This window comes from Rana temporaria, chromosome 5 (genome assembly GCF_905171775.1).
Source record: "Rana temporaria chromosome 5, aRanTem1.1, whole genome shotgun sequence".
In the NCBI taxonomy this organism is placed as follows: domain Eukaryota; kingdom Metazoa; phylum Chordata; class Amphibia; order Anura; family Ranidae; genus Rana; species Rana temporaria.
In genome coordinates this window covers 151,427,748-151,454,629 of record NC_053493.1, presented here as the reverse complement: position 1 = coordinate 151,454,629, position 26,882 = coordinate 151,427,748, and the positions used below count along the sequence as shown (strand labels likewise).

Here is a 26,882-nt window from a genome sequence, read left to right as displayed (position 1 = left end):
AAATCACATGCAATGTCTGTGATTGCACTGGTGTGAACTGGCACAGTTTTGATTATACTTTATATTTGTGTAATCAGTGAATTTTTTATCATTTTTATTGATGTAAATACAGCAGAAATATATTTTGTTGTGGACAGATATATTCAGTCACAGACTGATTGTCACGTGGTCTTGCACACTGTTTTGGCTTTATAGTTTACATGCATTTGCATGCATTTTGACACCCTAAATGTATCTAATTTTCCCCTGGATGCACACAATTCTATTTTCTTTAAACACAGCAATACTGAAAATGCAGGTAAATGCTCAATGTGAATTATCCTCATAAAAAAATTATTACATGCATTCAATGCATTTAGAAATGCCCTTTTTATGCATGATTCATATAAATACAAGTATGTTATTGCCAGCGTAAACAAGGTGTTACAGTTTGTTTTCTTTAGAAAGCACCATGTTGTAGAGAGCCTCTCATTTGAATCTCACATGTCCCCTAGTTAGAGCTCTACAATCAGCAGACCACTGCTTCCATACAAAGAGCAAGGGTCCTTCTCTGCCACACACTGGCAGGGGACAGGCCTTTATTCTTAGGTTGTAAAGGCCATTTCATATGGCAAAGGGGCAGTAAAGACAGGAGGTTGATTTACTTTTTTTCCATCAACCTAAATCCCAACATTGTAGCCAAATGGTATAGTTCACATTCCATGGTTATGATGCAGTGCTTTGTGACACAATTTAATTTGCAGAATTTGACATCTGCCATGCTCATCCATTGAGATCAATGGGAATGCAGTGCAACCATGAGCCAGCTTTTCTGAAAAGCTATCCACCATAGATCACTTTTCAGAGGTTGGTAAAAAGAGCCCTACGACTTTGCTAACCTTTTGTTTTGATGCAATTGTAATGTATTTTGCTAACTTAAATGAAAGCTTGGTTGAACTTTAAAGCTTATTTACTTCTGTTTAAAGAAGAAGTAGACTTAAATGTTTTACTTGTACCTACATGTAAGGCTTACCTGTAGGTACTGTGAATATCTCCTAAACCTGCACTGGAACACTACGTGATTTAAGGAGACGTTGGCAGGTCACACGACCGGCTTTCCTCCTCACAACTTTTTTCCCCCATTTATTGAATTGGATGGACCTTCTCTTCTTGGTTTGGGAGTCATTACTGTGCTTTATAAATGTAAATGTTTGTATTTGGAGTAGCTGCGTGGCTGGAGTAAGGCCATACCACTTCTTCATAAATGGGATCTGTCTTCCATTATGAAAAAGAGAAGTGAAGCTATATCAAACTGATCTCTTTTATGCATATATATTAATATATTTAAAAAGAATGTACATTGCCTCTAAATATGGACAATGCAGGTCCAGCCACATTCACCTGATTTTTCTTCTCTGGGGCATAAGTGAAGAGTTTTTATTCATAAAAGTAAAAACCACATTTACAGCAGTGGGTATATTGAAAACCCCATGATTCCAATACTTCGATCTAAGTGACTTCCCCCACAACATCACAAATGCTAAATTGTTCACACGATGAAACTAGTCTCTAGAAAAACAAATGTTTTTTCTTCTAAAGAATATAGGTAAATTATCAATGTCTGCATCTTGTTAGTATGTTTGTGCTATACTAAATGAGTTGGTTAAACAAGATTGTATTACAGTGGAACCGGGACATAGAAGATATTTTTATAACTCTGATCACAGCTTTCTGGGTACATTCCACAGCTGTGACCAGTAACTGGATGACCTTGTTAGCATAATTGCCACAAAGTTTGGTTTTCATTATAAGGTCTGTAATGCGTTGTTTTATTATTTTAAGTTAGCTATTTGAGACGTCTCATCTTTATGAAATTACAAGGCAGTTTGCTGACCCTGCACGAAATGCAGTTACTTTATGAAACTTAGTCTTTGAAAATGCTTTATGGGAAAGGAGTTACTTCTTTGCCCTGTTTGCTGTATGTAACACCTCTATTTTCTGAAGCATATTTGTCATGTACATGAAGGTAATCTGCAACACACTGACCTAATAAGGAATGGAACTGTGACTCATTTTGATTCACACAAGGAAAACAGCAGATTGACAACAGTAGGTGCGCTCAGACAATGCCAGCTCTCAAAAAATAGCTACTTTGTTTGCAGAAGTGCAATATATGACTGATTCTTAGATCATATCATGACTTTATGATAATATACCTATGTGACCATTACCTATTTCAAGCACTTATTAGTAATATTTAAAACATTCAGCTATTTTGACTTTGCATACATGGATCCCCTCTGCTATGGTGCAAGCATCAAAAGGTTTGCTGTACTGCTTTTACATACTGGGTGGCCTTAAGCAGAGCTGGCAGAAATGAGGGGAGCAGTGCCAACATGTACCAAAGACTAATACTATTACTCATTTGGCTATACAAAGATAAATGCTTCATCGGCTGACTATAGGCTCAGTATTTACCTTGTTCACTGAAGCAATAAGAAACATAGAGGTTGATTTATGAAAGGATTATAGGTTGTTCACTGTTTAAAGTGAATGTTCACTGAGTTTGGTAAATTAGGTAAAGCTGCATTCACTTTCAATAGTCAATCATATGCCAGGGAGATGCGTTGTAAAAAAAACAAACAAAAAAAAACAGGATGGCAGAGAAATAAAAAAGCCATACTCTGGGATAAAGGTCCTTTTTTTTTTTACCATCCCTCCCTTCTAATCTCCTCTAACCCATGCTGGTATACAATTGTTTTCTCCTTACCTTATAAAGCCAAATATTTTCACCTAAGTAACCCCCCCTCCAGGGCCACCAGTTCCATGTGGTGGGACCACTTATCAAGCTCTGTAAATGCCCCTCAAGATTGCTGGTCCCCTGCTGCCCCCCTCTGATGAAATTGTTCCCATCTGGATCCTAAAAGCACCCTGCCACCAAACATCCAATAGGAAGTGTCCATGTCATCCAGACACTGACGTGGACACCCCAAGCAGGGAGTAAACAGAAAGCAGCTAAATATCAGTAAAAATGGGCATTTAGATTACAGTTTTTTTCTAAATCCAATAATCAGAAGGAGGTGGGAAAGATGGTTGGGCAGATTTAAAACATTATCCTGGAGTGGAGCTTTAAATAATTACCTTAGCAAACATTAGCTTTGCTAAGTGTGCAGTGTATATTCATTTACAACTTCACAGTCACCTTCTAAACAAAGAAAACTAGTAGGATTCTACAGTGGTGGGCTATGCAGAACAGAACTCCTAGATTGTAAGCTCTAACGAGTAGGGATCTCTGATTCCTCCTGTATTGAATTGTATTATAACTGTCCTCGTGTTGTAAAGCGCTGCAGTAGCAGCACTTTTTTTTTGCGATATAATTTAAAAAAGACTGACGATTTTTAAAAAAAAAAAAAACAATATTTTTTACTTTCTGCTATAAAACATAACATATAAAATGTTTATTTTTTTTGTTAACTACTTATGGCGGCAACGACTTATAATGGGACTGTGATATCTGACACTAACTGACTAACTACCACTGACATTACCAGTGACATTAATGCAGTCATCAGTGATAATACTGTTCACTGTCACTGTACTAAAGACACTGTCTGGCAAGGGGTTAACATCTAGGGTGATCAAGGGGTTAAATATCTGCCTAACTATGTGTAATTTGTGTACAGTGTGCTGCTTTTACTAACTGCAGGGATCGCTCCCTTTGTCCAGAGCTCTGTGTTGTTTACAAACACAAGAGCTCTACACTATGACAGTACACAGCCGATCAGCAGGTCCTGGCCATAAATCATTGGCTGGGACTTGCAGACAGGCACTAGGCTGTGTACAATATCAGCAGGAGCGAGGCGGGGCACGCACCATAATCGTAGAAATAGACAGTGACATACGGGTATGTCGATTTGCCGACAGTGGCAGCTGTACAGCAAGGGTACAGTACATTGTGGACGGGCAGTTGCTAAGAGGTTAAAATTATGCTGATCCCTGTTCCTGTCTCCTGAGAAAAGCAGTGCCTGCCAGCAGCAGAGCTCTTCTCTACCCCCTCTATACCATAAACAGGTACATTTCACCAAGCCAAACATTCCTTTCATTGGAGTGCTCTGACAGCAGAGGTGTGAGAGAATCATGACTACACAGCTGGCTATTCTCATTTATTTGTGCCTATCTTAACCTCTCAAATACTCAGCCTGCTTTTTCGGTAACTAAAATATAGAATTTCTTCTATGGGCTAAGAATGACTCCTTTAGTCATTCATTCCCTAGAAGTCTGCAAGTTTGCCTGTCAGTGTCTCTGCAGAAATAAAATGCCTCCTATTCATTGCTAGAGATTTAAAAATCTTTGTACAATGGGTGGAGGGCACATATGGTCAATATCTGCAACAATTAACTTGGAATTCCAGTTACCATCTTATTACTTTTTGTCTGTTTTCTTTTTGTTTGCCAGAGATAAGAGAATACAAATCAAGTACCATGAACGTGATAGTACACATGTAGGCATTTTATGTAGTAATGGTAGCATAGTTGAAGTTATCAACATTGATACGTCTTGTTATGTCGGTAAGGAGCTGTATGAAGGAATATAGAACAAGGGAAAGAATACAAATATTCTTGCTAACCAATAAAAAATAGAAACCAGTCTTCTATCCATTAATGTGATTGTAAAGGATTTTTTTAAATAAAAATAATAACAAACATGTCATACTTACCTGCTCTGTGGTGTAGTTTTGCGCAGAGCAGCCACAATCCTCCTCTTCTCGGGTCCCCTGCTGGCCCTCTGGGCCCCTTCCCCTTGTGGAGTGCCCCCATAGCAAGCTGTTTGCTGTGGGGGTACTCGTGCATGCTCACTCTTGTGCTGGCTCTCTGCCTTCATAAGGCACAGAAACCGTGGCTCAGCCCTGCCCCATTTCCCTACCCACTGGCTGCGATTGACAGCAGTGGGAGCCAGTGGCTCCTGCTGCTGCATTTTAGCCAATCAAGAGGGAGAGACCCAGGGGAGCCTCAGGTCTCATGCACATTGCTGGATCAGGATCGGGCTTAGGTTAGTATTAGGGGGGCTGAAGGGGGAGCTTCACAATGAAAGTATGAAGGTAAAAAACCTTCAGCCTTTACAACCACTTTAACATATTGAGAGTGTTGTACCAATACTGATAATGCAGCCAAGAATCTTTATTTTTAGTTCTACCCAGGAGATAGGGCAGCACAGTGAGGTAGTGGATAGCACATTTTCCTAGCAGTAAAAAAAGGGTTGCTGGTTCAAATCCGTACAATGAGGCCTCGTACACACGACTGAGGAACTCGGCGGGCGAAACACATAGTTTTCCTCGTCGAGTTCTTGTTAGGCTTGTCGAGGAACTCTACGAACCAATTTTCTCCATTCCCGTTGAGGAAAAAGAGAACATGCTCTCTTTCTGGCTCGACGAGTTCCTCGACAGTTTCCTCGATGAAAAATGTACACACGACCAGTTTCCTTGGCAAAAAAAATCTCCCACCAAGTTTCTTGATGAATTCTGCCGAGGAAACCGGTCGTGTGTACGAGGCCTGACACTACCTGCCTGGAATTTGCATGTTCTCACTCTGCCTGCATGGGTTTACTCCAGGTACTCTGGTTTGCTCTCACACACCAAAGACATGCTGGTAGCTTAATTGGAGCCTGTCTAAATTGTGTATGAATGTGAGTTAGGGACCTTAGAGGGTAGGAACTGATGTGAATGTACAATGTATATGTAAAGCTCTGTGTAAATTGACAGCACTATATAAGTACCTGAAATAAATAAATAATAGGACAATTTTTTTTAAAATATTTTAATTCAACAAAGGTCCACTCAGCAGCTTGGGGGCAGGCATATACATCCAGTTCCAGTATGATCTCAGCAATTTACAAAACATATGAACTACATTTTCTCTAGCATAATGAGCATTGTGTGCTGGCAAATGTTACTCACTGGGCATCTGTAAAGCATTTGCCAAATTCCTTCCATTTCTTATAACGTTGGTTTTAACCTCCCTGGCGGTATGATTATTTCAGATTTTAGGTGCTGAAAGCAGTACCATTATTTTGCAAGGAAATTTGGCGTTTTACATTGTAGGCCTGTGAACCTTATGAATAACTCAATTAAATCTGTCCAAACAAGAGTCTAGTAGCCATCCCGGGTATGAAAAAGTTTGAAAAACAAAATCATAAATTATAATATAATAAATAATTATAACAAATAATAATATAATTATAATAAAAATTATTCAATAATGTAATCAACTCAAAATCACTGAAATTTGCTCAGTTGCAGAATTGTTGCTGTCATTACTTATTTTTTTATGACGAATTTCCCCACAAATTGCTATCGCTCAATTCTGCAAGTGATTATAATTTATTATCGCTGTTTTCTAGCTGGTCTAAAACCACTTTTGACATAAAGGGACACTTCTGGTTGCTATGGACAATCTCCAGTTTGCAGGCAGAAAGAACAGTTTTTATTATATAAAAGTACATGCAGAACACTGGGCAGACCACTAGGGACAAGGGGGGGGGTGTGTATTTTTTACATACAGTACTGTAATCTATAAGATTACAGTATACTGTATGTAATGTGTTTATTTACTTTTTTGAATTTGGCGCCGTTTTCCACCCCTGTGCGTCATAACGTCGCAGGGAACGGAGATCGGCGGCACACAGGGACACTGTGTGAATCGAGCGAGGCCCCGCTCGCTCACACAGCGGGGAGGCATCGCAGGATCCAGGGACAAGGTAAGTAACTTTGTCTGTGGCTGCTGCGAGGCGAGCCCGAGTCTGGCTCGGGGATACCGCTTTTGGTACAGAAATCTTACCCCGAGCCAGACTTGGGAATACGGCCAGATACCGATTAAGGTATTGTAAAACGGCAAATACCTTTGTTATATTTCTTAGGGTTATTCAGGAAAGGGTATATTTTATAATTAATAATGGAGGTGTGGCTATAACGCTTGTGTTGTAATAAGTGAGATGTTTGGGTATGCGTATACTGTAATGGTCTGTCAGACCTGTCAGGTGATACTTTCCGGCCACAACTGAGGAGGGTTTAATTTGTATGTATAATGTACAACATCAGGTAAACATTTGTGCCCAAAAGTGTACTTTTAAGTCTAATATGAAATGTTCCAAACAGTGTAAGGGCACTGGAAGTGCAGTGGTTGGGGTATCTGAGCTGGAACAGAGATTGCTTGTTCTCCAAACTTCCAAAGTAGAATGCATTTTAAGGAGTTTGCCAGTGGGGGATATTAGTTCCCTTGTGCACTGCAAGCACTAACAACTTGGGGTTCAGTTTAAGAGGATATTGGATTCTATATTAGCCCATAGCTTATCATGATTGGGGAGCCAGCACTATCTTGAATGATGTAATATCACCGCACTTTAACAATTATATATTTTGGGGGTAGCCCAGTCTCCGACTGATTTATGTTTGTGTAGGATGCTTACCTTATTATGTTTACAAATTGAATGACAATTGGAAACAGGAGAAGAACAATTTTGGGAAAGGTGTGAACAAGGTACAGAAGATGTATAAAATGTTGGGAAGTAGAGTCATAGTAAACACTGCAATTTTACCTACTGGGGTAGATTCAGAAAGCAATTGCGTCTGCGTATCCATAGATACGCAGCGTAATTGCTTAGTTGCGCCGGCGTATCGACTTCTCCTGATTCAGAAAGCTCGATACGCCGACTGCAGCCTAAGATATGACTGGCATAAGGCTCTTATGCCGTTGTATCGTAGGTTGCATTCTTACGCTGGCCGCTAGGTGGCATTCCCGTAGTGGTCAGCCTAGAGTATGCAAATTGCATACTCACACCGATTCACAACCGTACGCGCGCCCGGCGTTCGCATTTTACGTCGTTTGCGTTCATCGGTTTCTGCGTAAGGCTGCTCATGCTATTAGCAGGAGCAGCCAATGCTAAGTATACCCGTCGTTCCCGCGTTGCGATTTTTGAAAATTACGTTGTTTGCGTAAGTGAATCGTGAATGGCACTGGACGCCATTTATGTTCACGTTGAAGAAAATGACGTCCTTGCGACGTCATTTACCGCAATGCACGTCGGGATAGTTTCCCGATGGAGCATGCGCACTACGTTCAGCGCGGGAACGCGCCTAATTTAAATGATCCACGCCCCCTACGGGATCATTTAAATTACGCGCGCTTACGTCGGCCAGTTTTACGGAGTGCCCGCGCAAATTACGGAGCTACTGCTTCGTGAATGAAGCGTAGCGCAAGTAATTTACGGAGGCGTAGCGTTAAAACGGTACGCTGCGCCTCCGTAAGAGTGCGCAGCCCTACCTGAATCTACTCCACTGAATATAATTCAAAAGTAGCTAATACCAGTGCTTTTTGTATGATTAGTAAAAAATCTTTGTATGTGGTCAGACATATTCTTGATCAATTGTTTTACGAAACAAGTTTTAATCCTATGCCTGTGAATCATTTGCTGCTCTACTTGTCCTTCTTTTCTACTTCTTTGTGAGGCCCCGTACACACGACCGAGTTTCTCTGCAGAATTCAGCCAGAAACTCGGTTCAGAGCTGAATTCTGCCGAGAAACCCGGCCGTGTGTACACTTTCGGCCGAGGAAGCCGACGAGGACCTCGGCGAGGAAATAGAGAACATGTTCTCTATTTCCTCGTTGTTCAATGGCAAAAGTCGGCCCGCCGATTCCTCGGCGGCTTCCACACTGAACTCGACGAGGAACTCGATGTGTTTGGCACGTCGAGTTCCTCGGTCGTGTGTACGGGGCCTAAGAGATTTGTAGAATGGCAACAAATGGCATTACATTTTTATCATCTACTTAATATAACAATATGTTATTTATAGGTATATTATTTGGTACACAATATTTAATACTTCGTAGTTTATTGCTATTTTTTGTTGCCTGTTTGCTTTAGCTGTGTGTTGCATAATTGCTTAGATAAGTAAACTGTAAATAATGACACAAGGCAGAGTTATTGTTACAAATTACAAAGTCGGAAATTATTGGGAAATTTAACTAAAGACTTTCATAACAGACATGGCAATAATGGCATTTTTTTGGAAAATAGTTTTAGAGCTGAGAAAATAAAATATGTCTGAAATAAATATTAATCTGTGCTGTCTTAACAACTATTTTTCTTTGTTGCACATTTGTCCTCAATAAGCACAGACCGGTCTTTCACAGCCATGTATGACATTGTTTTTCTGCGTTTTAATGAACAGAACAGGGTAGTTACACTTCGTAATATATGTTCACTGAAAGGAAGAGGGAGCATTAAATCATTGTGCTCTCTGATGAATGGTTTGTACTGTACATTGAAGAATAAATTGAACAAACTGGCATAGAAGTCAGTGAACATGAAATCAGCTATTAGAAGGGAGCTTGTGAACAAATTCTGAAGCTGATATGCATCTTTTGATTAATGCCCTATCAATCATCCGCAGTGGTTACCTTAGCAAAGTCAGGCTGTAATCATTCATAGCTCCTTTCAGGAACACTGGCAAGGACTATGGGCTTGTAATAACGGAATATTATTACTGATTTCCTACTGACTCTTGCAGAGAACAATTACTGTTTCCCCATGTTTTGGCTTTGCATTATAAAATAAAGTAGCACAGTGCAGAAAAAAAACCTCTCATCTTATACAGCTAAAATTCTCTGAGGGTATGTATAAGTATATTCTTGTCCTAAATTGTAATGTTGCTGCAATCACTATGAGAATGATTACTAATAATTACTTTGAATTAGTCCTGTTTTAGACTGCCATTGATAATAAAAAAAGTCAAAATAATGTACATTGTCAGGATTTCTTTGCCCTAATGAGTTAATTTGCCCTAAATTATAGATGTGTGTGTTTTCATCTAATATGACTTAAAGTAAGTTACATTAATTTTTTATTAAATGGGCTGCTAATCTGCAGACACATAGAAAATGCCATTTCATTTCTAAATGACATCTCCTTTATTCAGCTATACAAGTACAGAGTTAGGTGATATGGTATGAAATACAGAGATACCAGTAGTTAAGCAACCCTTTACTACATGTCGACCAGCTGCCGCTGTTCTACGGCGGCAGGTCGGCTCTCCTGTGCGAGAGCCCGTAGTATAACGTTGGCTCTCGAAGCGGCCACTAGGGGCGCGCGCCCCCCACTCGCTCCTGACTCCCGCGCACGCCCGGTCGCGATCACCGCCGAGCACCCGCGATCGCTCGTTACAGAGCGGGGCCTGGGAGCTGTGTGTGTAAACACACAGCTCCCGGTCCTGTCAGGGGAGAAATGCCTGACCGTCTGTTCATACAATGTATGAACAGCGATCAGTCATTTCCCCTAGTGAGTCCACCCCCCCTACAGTTAAAACACACCCAGGGAACATACTTAACCCCTTCCCCGCCCCCTAGTGTTAACCCCTTCCCTGCCAGTGGCATTTTTTTAGTAATTAATGCATTTTTATAGCACTGATCGCTATAAAAATGCCAATGGTCCCAAAAATGTGTCAAAAGTGTCCGCCATAATGTCGCAGTACAGAAAAAAATCGCCGATCGTCGCTATTACTAGTAAAAAAAAAGATATTAATACAAATGCCATAAAACTACCCCCTATTTTGTAAACGCTATAACTTTTGCGCAAACCAATCAATAAACGCTTATTGTGATTTTTTTTTACGAAAAATATGTAGAAGAATACGTAGTGGCCTAAACTGAGGAAAAAAATAGTTTTTTTTTTATATTTTTGGGGGATATTTATTATAGCAAAAAGTAAAAAATATTATTTTTTTTCGAAATTGTCGCTCTATTTTTGTTTTTAGCACAAAAACTAAAAACCGCAGAGGTGATAAAATACCGCCAAAAGAAAGCTCTATTTGTGGGGGAAAAAGGACGCCAATTTTGTTTGGGAGCCACGTTGCAAGACCGCGCAATTTGTCAGTTAAAGCGACGCAGTGCCGAATCGCAAAAAGTGCTCTGGTCTTTGACCAGCAATATGGTCTGGGGCTTAAGTGGTTAAATGGGGTAAAACAGCTGCACAATTTAATTTGTGCACAGTGGTATGAAGTCTGACAAATGGATACATTAAAAGCAATTTTAACATGTAACTTTGAGGTAGGTCAGAATCAATGTGTCTGATTCACTAATGGACCAAGGAATTTTCACATTCCAAAGTAACAGTTCACGCTCATTAGTGAATAGAGTGAAACCACATTGACTTTAATTATTCATTTTTTTTTCTTCATTTATCTTGTGCATTAATGGGTATTCAGACCATACCAATGATTGGCAATTTACCTGGTATAATGGGCCTCAGCTGCTTCCCCTGATATCACCAAAAGCCTGCCCATATTGTAATACTAGCGAGAACTGCAGACATACTAGAGGAAAATGGTCAGAGATTGGTGATATATCACTGGAATGGTTGGTGACTAAAAATCTGCTTCTGATCAATCCTCCCAGTACCATAGGCTACACAACAATTACCAAAATGACACATTTCCCTCACCTTTTGGGATTGGAAAATCACTTTTGAGTGTGATGACCTGCTTTTTTTAGTTTTTTTCATGTGCAGATCTAGTTGATGCTGAAAGCTCTTGGACTTGAGAAATATGGTGCCCAAATTAAAAATGCTAATATACAAAGTTTATGTGTATTTTATGTGAACGTTAGTAACTGAAGGTCAGGTAGCTTTTTTTTTATGGCACAGGAGTTATTGCATTCCCCTTTTGCATATTTTATAACATGAAAGTGTTTTTTGGTGTGTAGTATATACAAGTATACTGTAAATGTCACATAGAATAACCTATATATATATAAGGATATGATTATAAAAAGGCATTTGTCACATTATATATAAATTAAACCCTGTTAGCGAGAGCCTGTTAGAAAGAATATCGTTTAGGAAAATCAAGAGGAAAATGTAAATTAAATGTTTTATTCCTTATCTTGTTTGCTATTGAATTATACAACTGAGAACAATATACTTGAAAAGAGCACATAAAGTGTGGTTTGGCACTGCCTGCTTGCAGAGTGAAGTCTTTATACTGTAATATAATTTTCCCCAGAATTGAACTGTAGGCTCAGAAACACAGAGGACTAATGAAGTGATGACAGGTATTAGCATGCATAATGGGCTTTAATAGACATTTAATGATGTTAAACTGAAAGAGAGAGACGGGATCTCCCTTCGGAATATCCCTTCACTGAAACATTGATCAGCAGTCTTGCTGTAGATTTCAGTGCAAAAAAGCACTGACAGAAATTCTTTTTAGGTGAGCACGCTTTCCATAGTCTGACAAAAAAAAATGACTGATTTGAAAAGCAATGCTCACAAAACACATTTACCAATTGATTTCACGTAATGTGAATAGTAAATGCATGCAGGAGATTCCTTTTTTCTCCAAATAAATGAATATTTTTTTAGACAAGATGACCTATATATATATATTTCATTGTGTATAATATAGGAGTTTAATAAAGGAGCGGGTTCAATAAAGGAGTCATACTGTTCACTCATCAAATGTACACTTAACGTAATAAATAAGACAAAGCTGTGTTTAATTGGACTATCAAACAGCAAAGAGAGTAGAAAAAAAGTACATAAATATTTTTATTTTGGTGATGATTAAAGTGCATACATCCTTTTTTTATTCTCTTTTGGTTTGGTATTCTAACTAAACACAGCTTCGCTTTATTTATTATACTAAATAAACAGCTTCTGCTCCTTTTGTAAATGATCCCCATTAAAACCCAACCTTGGGAAAAACGTAAAATTTTCCCTTGCAGTAGGTCTGCACCCGCACTGCAAGGGATTATTGCTCATTTTGCATGGAGGAGCACCATTTGATCGTTGTCTACCCCTGCATATGGTGCTCCCCACATTCTGACTGTGGATGGGCCCTCTGCATTAAAACATTCAATGCAGGGCTATGGTCTTGATGATGTCAGGACGCTAAACCACTGGAGCATGTGAGGAAAAGATGCTGTAGAAGACTGGCAATAAAACCTTGCAGTTCAAGGATTAATTCTAGTTGCCTAAAGTTGGGCTCTAATTTAGAATAAAAATACCATTTATGTTGAAGTGACATATTCTGCAGGACTTCACAGAGAACCTGTCCCCCACAGTATTATAATTTCATTACCATACACGCTTGAATACGCACAGACTTACTGGGAGGCAGTGGTTTCGCGAAATGTTTAAAGTGTAACTAATGGCAAAAGTTTTTGTTTTTTATTTTGGTTAGTGGGTTATAACCCCCATCAGTTGTTTTTTTTTTTTTTTTTTTGCCATCTGTGTCCCACTGGGGACATTTCTCTTCACTTCCTGTCCCATAGCTGAAACAGGAAAAGGGAGAAAATCCCATTAAAGTGAAGGAATCCCAGTGTGTCACCAGAACCAGTTGGCGTTGCTTTAGCAATTGCGTGGTCGTGTGATGCTGTACCCAAACAAATAGACATCCTTTTTTCCCCACAAATAGAGATTTCTTTTGGTGGTATTTTATCACCTCTGCGTTTTTATTTTTTGTGCTATAAACGAAAAGAGAGTGACAATTTTGAAAAAATATATGTATTTTTTACTTTCTTCTATTATATCTATAGCCCCAAAAATGTAAAAAAAAAAAAAAAACTAATCCATTTATCAGTTAATATATATATTCTTCTACATATTTTTGGTAAAAAATATTTTATTTTATTTCTACTGGTAATAGTGGTGATAAGCAATTTTTAGCGGGACTGCAACATTTGCGAATAAATTTGACACAATGTATAAATGACACCGGCAGGGAAGGTGTTAACACTAGGGGGTGATCAAGAGGTTAACTGAGTTCCCTCAGTGGGTTCTAACTGTAGGGGGCATGGGCTGCCAGGGACATGACAAAGATCGCTGCTCCAGATCACTGGGAACAGAAGATCTCTGACATGTCCCTTGTCAGAACGTGGCTCCGTCTTGTTTACAATGGCAGATACCCATTCTGCCTCTGTACACCACGATCGCGGGACACTGGCGGACATTGAGTATGCCGGACCCGTGGGCGCGCATCCGCTATATCACTTAAGCAAGCTGATGTACAATGACAGCGATTCGCAGTATCCTGCTCCTTGCCGCAGTACTACTGAGGCAGGTGGTCGAGAAACAGTTAAAGTTATCATAGACTCACGGGTCAGTCATACATATCCGGATGCCTAAAACTTCCATTTGTGGTTTTCATAGTCTATTCAAGAAAAGACACATCCATCAAGTTCAACCAGAAGTCAAAAATGTGAAACCTGCATCTTTAAGGCTGACATACACAGTTCCGCAGAAACTACCTGAGTTTTGTTCTGTGTGTAATGTTGTCTGTTCAACAGAAGCTGGATTGATGACCAGCTTCTGTCGAACGGACCTGCTGGGAAACCAGAATTTGATCGGCTCTTGCAGTGGCTACAGCACTGAAGGCCCTGACTCCCTGCTGTCAGAATATAGAAGGGCAGCGGGAGAGATCCCTGCATCCACATCACTTGTGTGGATGGGGGACCTGTCAATAAATCCCTGTGTATACCCAGCTTTAGAACCACAAACCTTCAGGAAATGCCTATAAAGCATTGTTCAATTTTCTGCAAAAAGGAAAACCTTCCTGATCCCCTCTATTGCAATTGGACTCTCCTTGTAGGGCAATCATATACTGCTTGGATTAACAGTTTTATGTACATGTTTATATCCAGTTATATTTTGTGCATTCAAAACACATCTAGCTTTGTTTTGAAGTAATCCACCAAGCTGGATAGAGCTAGTCATCTTCAGTATATAAATAACTTTATATATAATACAATTGTGCTTACTGCAAGTATATAATAGCTTTAATGTAATTTATGTATTATTTTGTTTTTTTTTCTAATAATGCTATTTTCTTTATATATTTCTTTATTTATAGCCCGGCCTTGAGTTTTACATACCCACCTACCCCTGTGTCCTTACAGCAGATGCATCAGCATATTATAAATCGGCAACACAGCATAGGATCAGCGTTTGGACACAGCCCCCCACTTATTCATCCTGCACCTACGTTTCCTACTCAGAGAACTAATCCTGGCATTCCCAGTGTTTTAAATCCTGTCCAAGTCAGCGTGGGTCCAGCAGAAGTTATACAGGTGAGATCTTAGCAACATTCAAAGCAGGTTAAAGGGTTTGTAAATGACATTTTTTTTTTTTATCTTAATAGCTTCCTTTACCTTAATGCAGTGCTATTTTAATGTCCTCGTTGTTCATTTTTGCTCTCAAGTTGCTGTAATTCTTCTCAGATCTTCACACTTCCTGGTTGTCTGTTTCCTGATAACCACAGTACTGGGAGCTTTCTCTCTGTGGTCACTAATCAAGGAGGTGTGATTACTGTGTGTCTAAAACCCCTCAGCACCTATCAGTTTTGTTTTCCAAACCATCACTGCCCTGTATTGGTTCTGTGGCTCTGTACAGCAGAGGCAGGAAACATGCAAAAAAGAAACTAGAAACTACAGGTACATTATATGATTGATTTTTAGCTATTTTTAATCGTTTTAAAAAAAGTTAGTTAACTATTATGTCTCTATACCCTGTAAACAGTCATTTCAGCAAAAATATTTTTTTTATTTACAACTCCTTTAAAGGTGCAGGTAAAGCAGTAAAATGTGGACACTAATATAATAGTATTTGGAATTGAAATGCCTTAAATGATAAGCGCATCTTTATTTAAAAAAAAATATGCTAATAATGATCAGCATGTGTTCATACTGGCATTTTTCCAGCTGCCTGAACTGTGTGGGTCTACTGTACACATCCTTTAGTGTGCCTGATTAGTTAGATAAAATGGGGTAGGCTAGCTTGCTCATATTAACCAATGGGCAGCCTGGTGTAGATTACAACCCCCTTGGCCCTTATCTTGTACAAAGGTCTTTTTTTTTCTACCTAAGAAAGACGTGTAAAGTTGCATAAACCCCATAAAGACCAGTTAAGTAGTTAGGATCCTATGTGGTCTTCTATTTAGCTTGTAGGGGGAGCTTTGCACTCCTCTTTATATTATCTACAGTGTCTCCTTTATTCCCCTCTTCTCATCAACTATTGGTAAAATCCTGTTTATACAGACCTCAGAGTTGTTGTATACAGAGGACTGGTTTCAGTTTGAGGTTTCAATAAAACCAAGCAGGCCTAAGGGTAGGCAGTGTCTGTTGTGATGTGTTTTTAACTAACCCATAGGGGGTTATTTACGAAAGGCACATTCACTTTGCACTACAAGTGCACTGCAAGTGCACTTGGAAGTGCAGTCACTGTAAATCTGAGGTGTAGATCTGAAATTAGGGTAAGCTCTGCTGTTTTTATCATCCAATCATGTGCAAGCTAAAATGCTGTTTTTTTATTTTCCTTGCATGTCCCTCTCAGATCTACAGTGACTGCACTTGAAAGAGCACTTGCAGTGCACTTGTAGTGCAAAGTGGATTTGCCTTTCGTAAATAACCCCCATAGTGTTCTGGGAATTCATTGTTTATTTGTAAAACAAAATTATAGTATATACAGTATAAACATACATTTAAGTATTTAAAAATGTAAAACAACTATCACATTATGCCCGTCTTAGTCACCCGATTATCCAATGCACCAATTAAATAAATTTAAAACATGCATACATTTTTTTTTAATTTCAGTTAAATCTGATTAAAACAGTGCTGATAAAGTATTTATTTTTATCATTACTAATTGATGCAATTTTTTTTGCAATATGAAATTGTGATTTGCACTTACAGTATGTAACATTATGTTATTTTACCTGTCCATCCCAGGCTGCACTTTCAAAGCGCAAAGATGGATTGTTCAGGAGTTATGTAGAGCACTCATTATACGCACATATATCATTTGTCTTACTCCTTGTAATCTTATTTCTTTTTGTTTGGTATGTTTTCCCATGTCGTGTACATCTAGCATTATGCACATAAATATAATAACGTGATTCTACTGGGCTCCTAATTAACTGTCAGTTTGGGTATGCTGCCTCCTTTTGTCTCCCCTAGTAAGGAACAGCAGAAGACGCAAGTCACTTATCTATATGTAATACAATAGTATTTATCAGTCATTGTAACATATCTTCCAGCATTTCATATGGCCAATTGAAAATGCTGGCTGTAACAGATAGGCATGCATTTTCAGTTTTAGACATGTGCAGTACATATAGGTGCACTTAAAAAATGTTGAATGTCATAAAAAAATTCATTTATTTCAGTAATTCAATTAAAAAAGTGAAACTCATATATTATATAAATTCACTATACATAGAGTGATATATGCCAAGCATTTATTTCTTTTAATTTCGATGATTATGGCTTACAGCTAGGGAAAAGCCCAAAATTCTGTATCTCAAAAAAATTTGAATATTGTGAAAGTTCAATATTGTAGATTCATAATGTCACACTCTAATCAGCTAATTAACTCAACACATCTGTAAAGGTTTCCTAAACCTTTAGATGGTCTCAGTCTGGTTCAGTAGGTTACACAATCATGTGGAAGACTGCTGAATTGACAGTTGTCCAGAAGACATTCATTGACACCCTCCACAAGGAGGGTGAGTCACAAAAGGTCATTACTGAAGAAGCATGCTGTTCACAGAGTGGTGTATCAAAGCATATTAATGGAGTTGAGTGGAATAAAAAAGTGTGGTAGAAAAAGATGCACAGCAACAGAGATAACCACAGCCTTGAGAGCATTGTGAAACTTTTCAAGAATTTGGGGGAGAATCACAAGGAGTGGACTATGGCTGGTGTCAGTGCTTCAAGAGCTACCACACACAGACATATCCAGGACATGCACTACAACTGTTGAATTTCTTGTGTTAGGCCACTCCTGGACCAGAGACAATGTCAGAAGCGTCTTACCTGGACTAAGGAGAAAAAAGACTGGATTGTTACTCAGTGGTCAAAAGCCCTCTTTTCGGATGAAAGTACATTTTGTATTTTATTTGGAAATCAAGGTCACAGAGCCTGGACGAAGAGTGGAGAGGCACAGAATACAAGTTGCATGAGGTCCAGTGTGAAGTTTCCACAGACAGTGATGATGATTTGGGGAGCCATGTCATCTGCTGGTGTTGGTCCATGGTGTTTTATCAAGTCCAAAGTCAGTGCAGCCCTCTACTAGAAAATTCTAGAGCACTTCATGCTTCTGTCTGCTGACCAGCTTTATGGAGATGCTGATTTAATTTTCCAGCAGGACTTGACACCTCCCCACACTGCCAAAATTACCAATACCTAGTGATCATGGTATCACTGTACTTGATTGGCCAGCAAACTCGCCTGACCTAAACCCTATAGAGAATCTGTGGGGTATAGTCAGGAGGAAGATGAGAGGCACCAGACCCAACAATGCAGATGAGCTGAAGGCCACTATCAAAGCAACCTGGGCTTCCATATCACCTCAGCAGTGCCACAGGCTGATTGGCTCCATGTAATGCCACATTGATGCAGTAATTCATGCAAAAGGAGCCCTGACCAAGTATTGAGTGTATACTATACTGTACATGGACATACTTTTCAGTAAGCCAACATTTCTGTGTTAAAAACATTTTTTTATTGGTCTTATACAATATTCTAGTTTTCTAAAAATACTGTCATGTCTACTCCAACACAGGTGGTCAGACGCTATAGCTTTCTACTGTGTGCTTCACCTATAGCAACCCCCTTTCCCTTAAGGCAAGCAGGCCTACCGATACTAGGTTGCCCCCAGGACTTATACACAATGCTATAGTGCCTGGCCATCACACCAGGGCAGATGCAAACTGAGCAGAGCAAAGAGATACTTGCAGATAGCAGACAGATAGAGTGGTTCTATGACAGTCCAGGTAAAAAGGTTGGTTGAGTTCAAGGAATAGTCCAATAATCCGTTTCAAAGTGTAATACACAGAAAACTAGCAAAGCAGGGCAGACAGACTGGGAGTTTGAACAAGGACAACACAGATATCACTCACTATCACAAGCAAGGGACTGAGAGTTTGGCTTCCTTATAACAGGTGACTGACCACATCAATATCCTAACAGGTGGACACAGACAGGGAGAATGCAATGGCCAAAACTTGAATGCTGGAATTAGGAGCATGAGCACTTAAGTGATCCTGACAAATACAAAAGTTTAGGTTTTTACTAGCTGTAAGCCATAATCATCAATATTAACCCCTTCAAAGCGACGTAACGCAAATATGCGGCCTTAGGCTTCAAGGGGTTGTACCGGGGCAGTGCATGGAGCTGCAGGCATCACTGCAGTTTTTTTGAGCCTACCGTTTTCTTTCTTGTAATAACAATCAATGCAGCTAATCAACCCCTCGGCTGTTATTACAAGCAGCATCAGGGAACGTCCCTTTTCCCGCCACCTTCCAAAGCTCGCCCAGGCTCTCCCGTCCCACCAGGAGGCCCAAGCGACCAACTGGCACGTCCGGAATCGGCTTTGATCGGGTCTTGGATCTTGCACCTTCCGGGTTTACTGAAGCCTTAAAGGCACTAGATTTGAAAAAATTACAGTTTTCAAAACAGCCAAATTTGAAGTTTAGAATGCTTGCAAGTGCAAAGGAAGGATTTGAGGTCTTATAGACCCAAGATCCCTCTATAAAGCGTACCTGTCACTGCCTATTACTGTCACAAGGGATGTTTACGTTCCTTGTGAAAGCAATAACAATATTTTTTTTTTTAAAGGGACAGTGTAAAATAAATAAGATAAAATAAAATGAAAGAACCCTATCCCTTCATGCTTGTGTGCACAAGCGAACGCATACATAAGTCTCGCCCACAAATATGAGCAGTGTTCAAACCACACGTGTGGTATCACCCCGATCTTAAGAGCGAGAGCAACAATTCTAGCACTAGACCTCCTATATAACTCTAAACCGATAACCATTAAAACCTTTAAAGCGTTGCATATGGAGATTTTTTTTCAGTACCGTAGTTTGTTGCAATTTTAAAGCATGACATGTTAGGTATCTATTTACTCTGTGTAACATCATTTTACACATTACACAAAAAAAAAATGGGGTAACTTTTTTATTTTTTTTATTTCATAAGATGTATATTTCTTCCAAAAAAATGCATTTGAAAGACTGCTGCACAAATACAGTTGACATAAAATATTGCAACGATCACCATTCTCTAGGATCTCTGCTAAATAAATATCTATTCATATATAGAGATATATATATAGATAGATATATATATATAATGTTTGGGGGGTTCTAAGTAATTCTCTAGCAAAAAATACAGATTTTAACTTGAAATATATCCCTCTATGTGTAATAAATCTATATAATATATAAGCTTTCCTTTTTGAATTGAATTACTGATATAAATGAAATTTTTGAAGATATTCGATTTTTTTGAGATGCACCTGTATTATAGGTTTGAACGCAGATTAGCATTTATATAAATATAAATGCATATATCCAGAAGATTTCCTGCAACAGTTAATATTTTAAATTGAATAATTATACTATTGATTAGGTATATTTAAATGTAAAGTTATTGTCATTGATAAAATGCTGCTGATGATGCTGTTGCCACTAGGGGTGCTTTCTCTTTATAAGTGCTTTTGAATTCATGAAGTATCACTGCAGTGCTTTATTAAGTCTGTTTCTGAACTCTCGGAGCAGCAATGAAGTCAGAAAATGGGGAGATTTGTATTAATGATTTGTAATTACTGTATAATTAATAATCATTTTTTATTTTTACATGCATATTGAACACTATTAATAGGGTACCATTTTGTCAGAATTAAAGTTCTTTTGTAATGGAAGTAATACCAACATACAGTATATTTTACTAAACAAGAAAACACAAGGTGGTTAATTTCTAAAGTAAAGTTAGAGACACAGACATGACAGTTTATCTTTATTTTGCATTTTATTTACTGCTGGGTGCAGCTATGAGATTTAGTTAGCAGAACATTCATATTCTAATGAAAAAGACCTGCACTGCATACTTGTTGGCAGGCTCTAAAGCCGTTCATAGCAGGGACTGACCGAGATTTGATCTATCTATGGGCAGACAGGTTGTACTGAAGGTGATCCATACATTTTTGGCATGCATTTACTGTCGGCAACTATAGCTGCTAGCAATATTCATTGTGTTTTGCTGATCAGGAAGGCTGCCCGTGCCCTCACCCCCCACCGGCAGAATACAGTAGCGATGTGGGAGACTGACTGTGTTACTGGGGGGAAGCAAAAGATTTGCTTTCTTTCTGGTTCATGGTTTCTGGTGAAAGGAAAAAAATCGAGTCATCTATGGGCTGTCTAAAACAAACTAATTCAGTTTGTCCTCTTTCTGCTAGGGGAAGGGGGTATGTCCCTCCTCTCATTCATTCAGCTGCTTGTGTAATTTGATTTACCCCCGCTACTTAACTGTATCTTGTAACCCTCAACATTTTATTAGTCTATAAGAAAACAAATGAAAACAAAATACACACCAGATCCTGTGCATTTGTTTGCATGGTGCGGAGACGTCAGTTTTTCTGCATGCGTTCTACAAGGGCACAACATTTTTTTTTTCTCTCTGTGCCCTTTTCATACCACCACACTGGTATCACTAGCAGATTTTTCTGCAACAGGAATGTATGTAGTTTTCTGCATGGGAAAATAACGGACATGACATCAACATTGGTGTGAACAGGGCACATAACTGACGTGCATGAAAACTGATGTCAACGGGCATAGAAACTCACTGAAATGCACATGAAAACCGATGTGAAACTGATGTCTCTGCAAGTGACCGCACTGGAAATCAGCTTTAGTGTCAGTATGTAAAATGTGGCAGCACTTATCTAGCCTTTCCAAAAACAGTACATTTTAATCTGTATGAATCGCCTCCACCATTAATTGAAAAAATGCTTACCAGACCATTAGACTTCACAGATGAAAATTGGACAATATGTATTTTTAATGACTTCACCATGTATCTCTCTGGTATGCATTCAGGGTCGAGAGACTCCTCTAGAGATTATTCTTGTTCACACCTTCCAATGGCCCTAAGGGCTCTTTCACACGGGCGGTCTGTCCAACGGACTTCACTTTGCTCATCAAGGGAATGATCCGTTGATCCCTGCTGAGCAGGCGGATGACAGGTTTGTCTCCGCTCACTGTGCTGAGACGGACCTGTCAGTGGCCCGCTCTCCTCTATGGGGAGATCGGATGAAAACGGACCACCTGTCCGTTTTCATCTGATCCTATCCGATCCGCCAGACGGATGGAAAATAGGGTCTCCTTCCATCTGGATTTCACGGACAGGATCGGATCAGATCAGATAGCAGCGGGTGTCAGCGGACATGTCACCACTGACATCCGCTGCCCCATAGGGTTAAATAGAGGGTCTGATTGGAAAGCCCACATGAAAGAGGCATAATTCAGTTTTCTTTAGTAAATCATCCCCAAAATACAGCAGGCTGCAACTTTGCAAATAAAATGGCATATTAAAGTTACAAGCGTGTAGCCATAGTTCTCAGCTGTATTACCACACCCATCTGACAACAATTGGATTTTCCTTTTTTTCCCATTTTTAAACAGAACAAGCCTACCAGTGAGTCAGCTGTGAGTAGTACAGGGGACCCAATGCACAATAAACGCTCCAAGATTAAACCTGAAGAAGAGCTACCAAGCCCAGCTGCTGGAGGCATGCAAGTAAGTGCAATGTTTATATTTATTGTCTTGTCTAATAGAGAGACAGTAAGAGCAATTCTTGCAGCTTCAATGCAGTAAAATCAAACATGTCACCTTTTATAATTCATGGCTAACACGTAAATTTGATTGTTGCTATGTGTATTTAACTTCAATTTTAGCACCGCTCACTATCACTATAAAAGTTGGAAGTAGCATTGGTGTCAAGATTACTTTATGCTGTGTTGCTGTCAACAAGAATATGGGGTGTCATCTGAATACAACCCTTTAACAATTTTCCTTTCTTTTTCTTTTTCTTTTTATGTCTTTTCAAAATAAGACCATACGTTTGGCAAAAGTTTACTAGCCTATATATATGCCTTCTTTGATGATCTTTTCATAATCCTCATGTGTATATGTACTGTATAACTTAGAGCTATGAAGTTTGACTGGTAGTGTACTACTGTAAACTTCAGAGGCTAAGGAAAAGTAAAGCACAATTCAAATTCTTCTTATATGTGTACTTTATTATTATGAGTTGTGTTTATTTCAGTATAACTTCCAAATGATTTCTTGTAGATGGTCTTTTTACATCTTTTGATTAGTATATGTTAAGTAAAATAATGTGTATGCTTATGTGTGTTAAAAATGTATTTGTGCTTAAAGCATACCTTAAATAAAGTTTGCATGTTTAATCATGTGATTCATTTGGTAAAAATGTGCAGTATTTATTTACAGCTAAACATGGCCGCTCTCTGTCCTTTCTTTTTATTGAGATGCCGCCACCTCCCCCCCCCCCTTCTTATTTTAACATTCTCATCTTTTAACTTTGTGTCTAGGATCAGCCAGATGGAATGACTCTGATAAAAGAGGAGGGGGACAAAGATGAAAGTAAACAAGAGCCTGAAGTAGTCTACGAGACAAACTGCCATTGGGAAGCCTGCTCCAGAGAGTTTGACACACAAGAACAGCTAGTGCATGTAAGTTAATGGAATTCAGGAACTGGGGTTTGAAAGCTATGTGACCTTTCTCCATTGAGGTCATGGTCTTTGACCCTGTGCTGAGTCAAGTTTCTTAGCCAGCAGCATTGCATGCTGGAGTGGACTTTATGAGTTTCAGAGTAAAGGAAAGTCTTAGCTGTGGTGCTTGACCTGTTCAGTCAGCTAAAGCTTACTGCAAAATTCAATAAAGACTTCAGCAATGGCTCTGATCTTGTAAGCCAGCAAACATTATTTTTTTTGTAGGAGACTTTGATATTTATTGAGTAATAGTAAGCTGAACATGAATTAATACTAACCTGAAGCCAGGACTTCTTTCTATAAACCTAAGCAGCTTTTTCTTCCTCACAAATTTAATACATTATTAGTTTTATTAAGAGAAGATGGTTTGCTTCAGGCAGCAGATGATTGTTGACCCTCACATCCCTTGGACCAGCTTTTGGGGACATAACTGTGTCTTCATCCTAGGGCAGAACATCTGAATTGTGTCTAGCAAGAGAGGTAGAATTAATTCCTATGCTATGGAACATTAAACAATTTTCTTTACTGAAAACAATAAGTATTGTTTTTGTTAAGAATCCAATCCCCTTTTGATTGTTTTTTATTTATTTATGATACAGCGGTACAACGTCCTGCTTAATTCACTGTTACTGAGCCTGATTCTAGTATTTAAATTTCCCCTGAATGCTTACTGCCAGGTAGCACAAGCAAAGCATGCTCATTTCTGTGTTCACTCAATAAAGTTGAGCAGTAGAAAAAAACACCTCACTGATCATCAATGTTCTCTTGCACACATCAACAGTAAAGTGATAAATTATTTATTGCTGGCCTATACATATTATTGCTTTGGAATGTCTCACTTTGAAAAACTAAGGGTTATAGTCAAGGCTAAAGCTAACAATAACAAAATGTTCCCTGGTTATGTAACGGAATATTGTTTAAACTTCCCAGATCATTTTTCCTTATGTTTAGAAAAGCAAAATGCAGTAGTGCCAGTGTGAATGAGGCCTCAACTAAACCATTCGTTTTTGAGGGAAGGACAACTGAATTATGTAAACACTAAAATATGTTAAGCCTCACAACTTGTAAGAAAACTATCTTTCCATCCCCTTTAGCATAATTATTTCTGGTTGATTAATTATGGAATGCTTCAGAAATGTCTCTTAGTAGCTGCATATTCACAGGCAGAGAAGAAACAGTCATGCTCAAAGGGGCTGATTTATTAAGTAGAGTATTCTCATTTTGGATTTTGAATATTTACTTAGCTTAGTGAATATGGTGCAAAGTAGTGAATTGGATGCACCTATGTTCACTTTAAGTATCAAATCATGTGTAAGACAAGCATTTAGTAAAAAACACTACTCTAATTTCACACAAATTAACGTTAAGAAGTATTTCTATTTTGGGAGCTAGTGCCATACTTCCTTGTTGATAGACTGTACAGCATTACGAAGACATTCTGCAAACCATCTACTGTATGTGTAAAGAAGGTGTCACTCTTTAAATCAAAATGCTGTTTTCTGCTAGGCAGATTTTTTAGATTGTAAGAAAAGCTATATGCAGAAACACAATTTTTATTTCTGTTACCTGGCAATAACAAATATTTATTGACTAGCATACTCTTAAAAATTTAGATCTAACTCATATTTGTCATCTTAAAATAGTAATAGCTTCCAAGATTTAGTTTGCAAAGAACATAATACAGCTGTTGTGTGATGTCATAGATGTTGTTGCTCAGTGGATAATATGTATTTATTATAGCTTCCATTAATTCCAAGCAACCTGAAGCATAAAATAAACATCCATGAGAGTTACTTTTAAATAAATATACTATATTAAAAGTTATTTAAGAACAAAAGAAGTCCTGTATAGTACTAGGGTTGGCACCGAAATTACGGCCACCGAAACATATCGGACGAAAATTGTGTTTTCGGCACTTTGCCGAAAAAGAAAACACAGCGATAATGGAGCCAAAAATTGGACGTAAGCTTCACCGGGCGGGCTCACTGTTTCTAACAGCATGTCAAACAACAAGTCCTGCACTCTTAACCCCTGCGGCACTGCACACTGATAATGCTCCTCCCGCTGATTATACCGACAAGCCGCTCCTTAACGCGGTGTGCTGACAGCTTTCCTCCATAGATAGAGCACTATTCTTGGCTTTGCTAACACTGCCCTGTCCTGATCCTGTCTGACATACTAAGGCAGGTTGCATGATGGGCACTGGTGAGGCACAGGCAGGCTGCATGATGGGCACTGGTAGGCTCCTGGGCACTGGTGAGGCACAGGCAAGCTGCAAATGATGGGCACTGGTAGGCTGCTGGGCACTGGCAGGCTGCATTTGATGGACACTGGTGAGGCTGCATTGATCTCCTGTACCACATCTGCAGTCTCTGACCATCTCCTGTACCACGTCTGCAGTATCTGACCATCTCCTGTACCACATCCGCAGTGTCTGACTATCTCCTGTACCATGTCTGCAGTCTCTGACCATCCCCTGTACCATGTCTGCAGTCTCTGATCATCTCCTGTACCATGTTTGCAGTCTTTGACCATCTCCTGTACCATGTCTGCAGTCTCTGATCATCTCCTGTATCATGTCTGCAGTCTCTGATCATCTCCTGTACCATGTCTGCAGTCTCTGGTCATCTCCTGTATCATGTCTGCAGTCTCTGACCATCTCCTTTACTATGTCTGCAGTCTCTGACCATCTCCTGTACCATGTCTGCAGTCTCTGACCATCTCCTGTATCATATCTACTAGAGGTGAACTGCATGGACATTTTGCTAATACTATTAGCAATGTGTTATATAAAAATGTATACATTTTATTTAAAATATAAACATTTATTTTTATTTAAAATATATAAAAATATTTTTCGTATCGGTTTCAGTTTTCGGCCTAGTGTATTTTTCATTTTCGGTATCAGTTTTGGCACCAGAAAAAAAACATTCGGTGCACCCCCATATAGTACCATTTATCATCTAATTTCTTTTTATTACCAGTTTATTGCAGACACTTGTTTTTTCTGTATTTTCCGATTTTACATCTTCTTGCTAGTTACAAAAGTGGCAGTGAAATGAGAGATCACATGATTGTTCCCTTTCCCTGATCCTCAGTGTCTTCTGACTGCCTCTATTGATAGCTGATAATGGTGGAACACACAGACTTCATAAGGTTGAATAGAATCATGAAAGTGCAGATCCGTTTTGTTCTGTAAATTAGACTTAAAAACTGATATGACTGGTGTCGGAGGTTATGACAGATCATTAATCTTTGCATGATGTGATGGATATAGACCT

The 26,882-nt window shown here is 39.0% G+C and overlaps 1 protein-coding gene across 3 annotated transcripts in view; it reads left to right on the top strand.

Annotated features, from left to right (window-relative positions):
• Positions 1-26,882, top strand: part of GLI3 (GLI family zinc finger 3) — a 300,765-nt gene that overhangs the window by 213,019 nt on the left and 60,864 nt on the right. For all 3 annotated transcript variants that reach the window (XM_040353245.1, XM_040353244.1, XM_040353246.1), the window contains 3 exons: positions 14,876-15,092; positions 22,493-22,606; positions 23,422-23,562. In XM_040353245.1, coding sequence (XP_040209179.1) covers positions 14,876-15,092; positions 22,493-22,606; positions 23,422-23,562 — 472 coding nt within the window. The remainder of the gene's footprint in view (positions 1-14,875; positions 15,093-22,492; positions 22,607-23,421; positions 23,563-26,882) is intronic.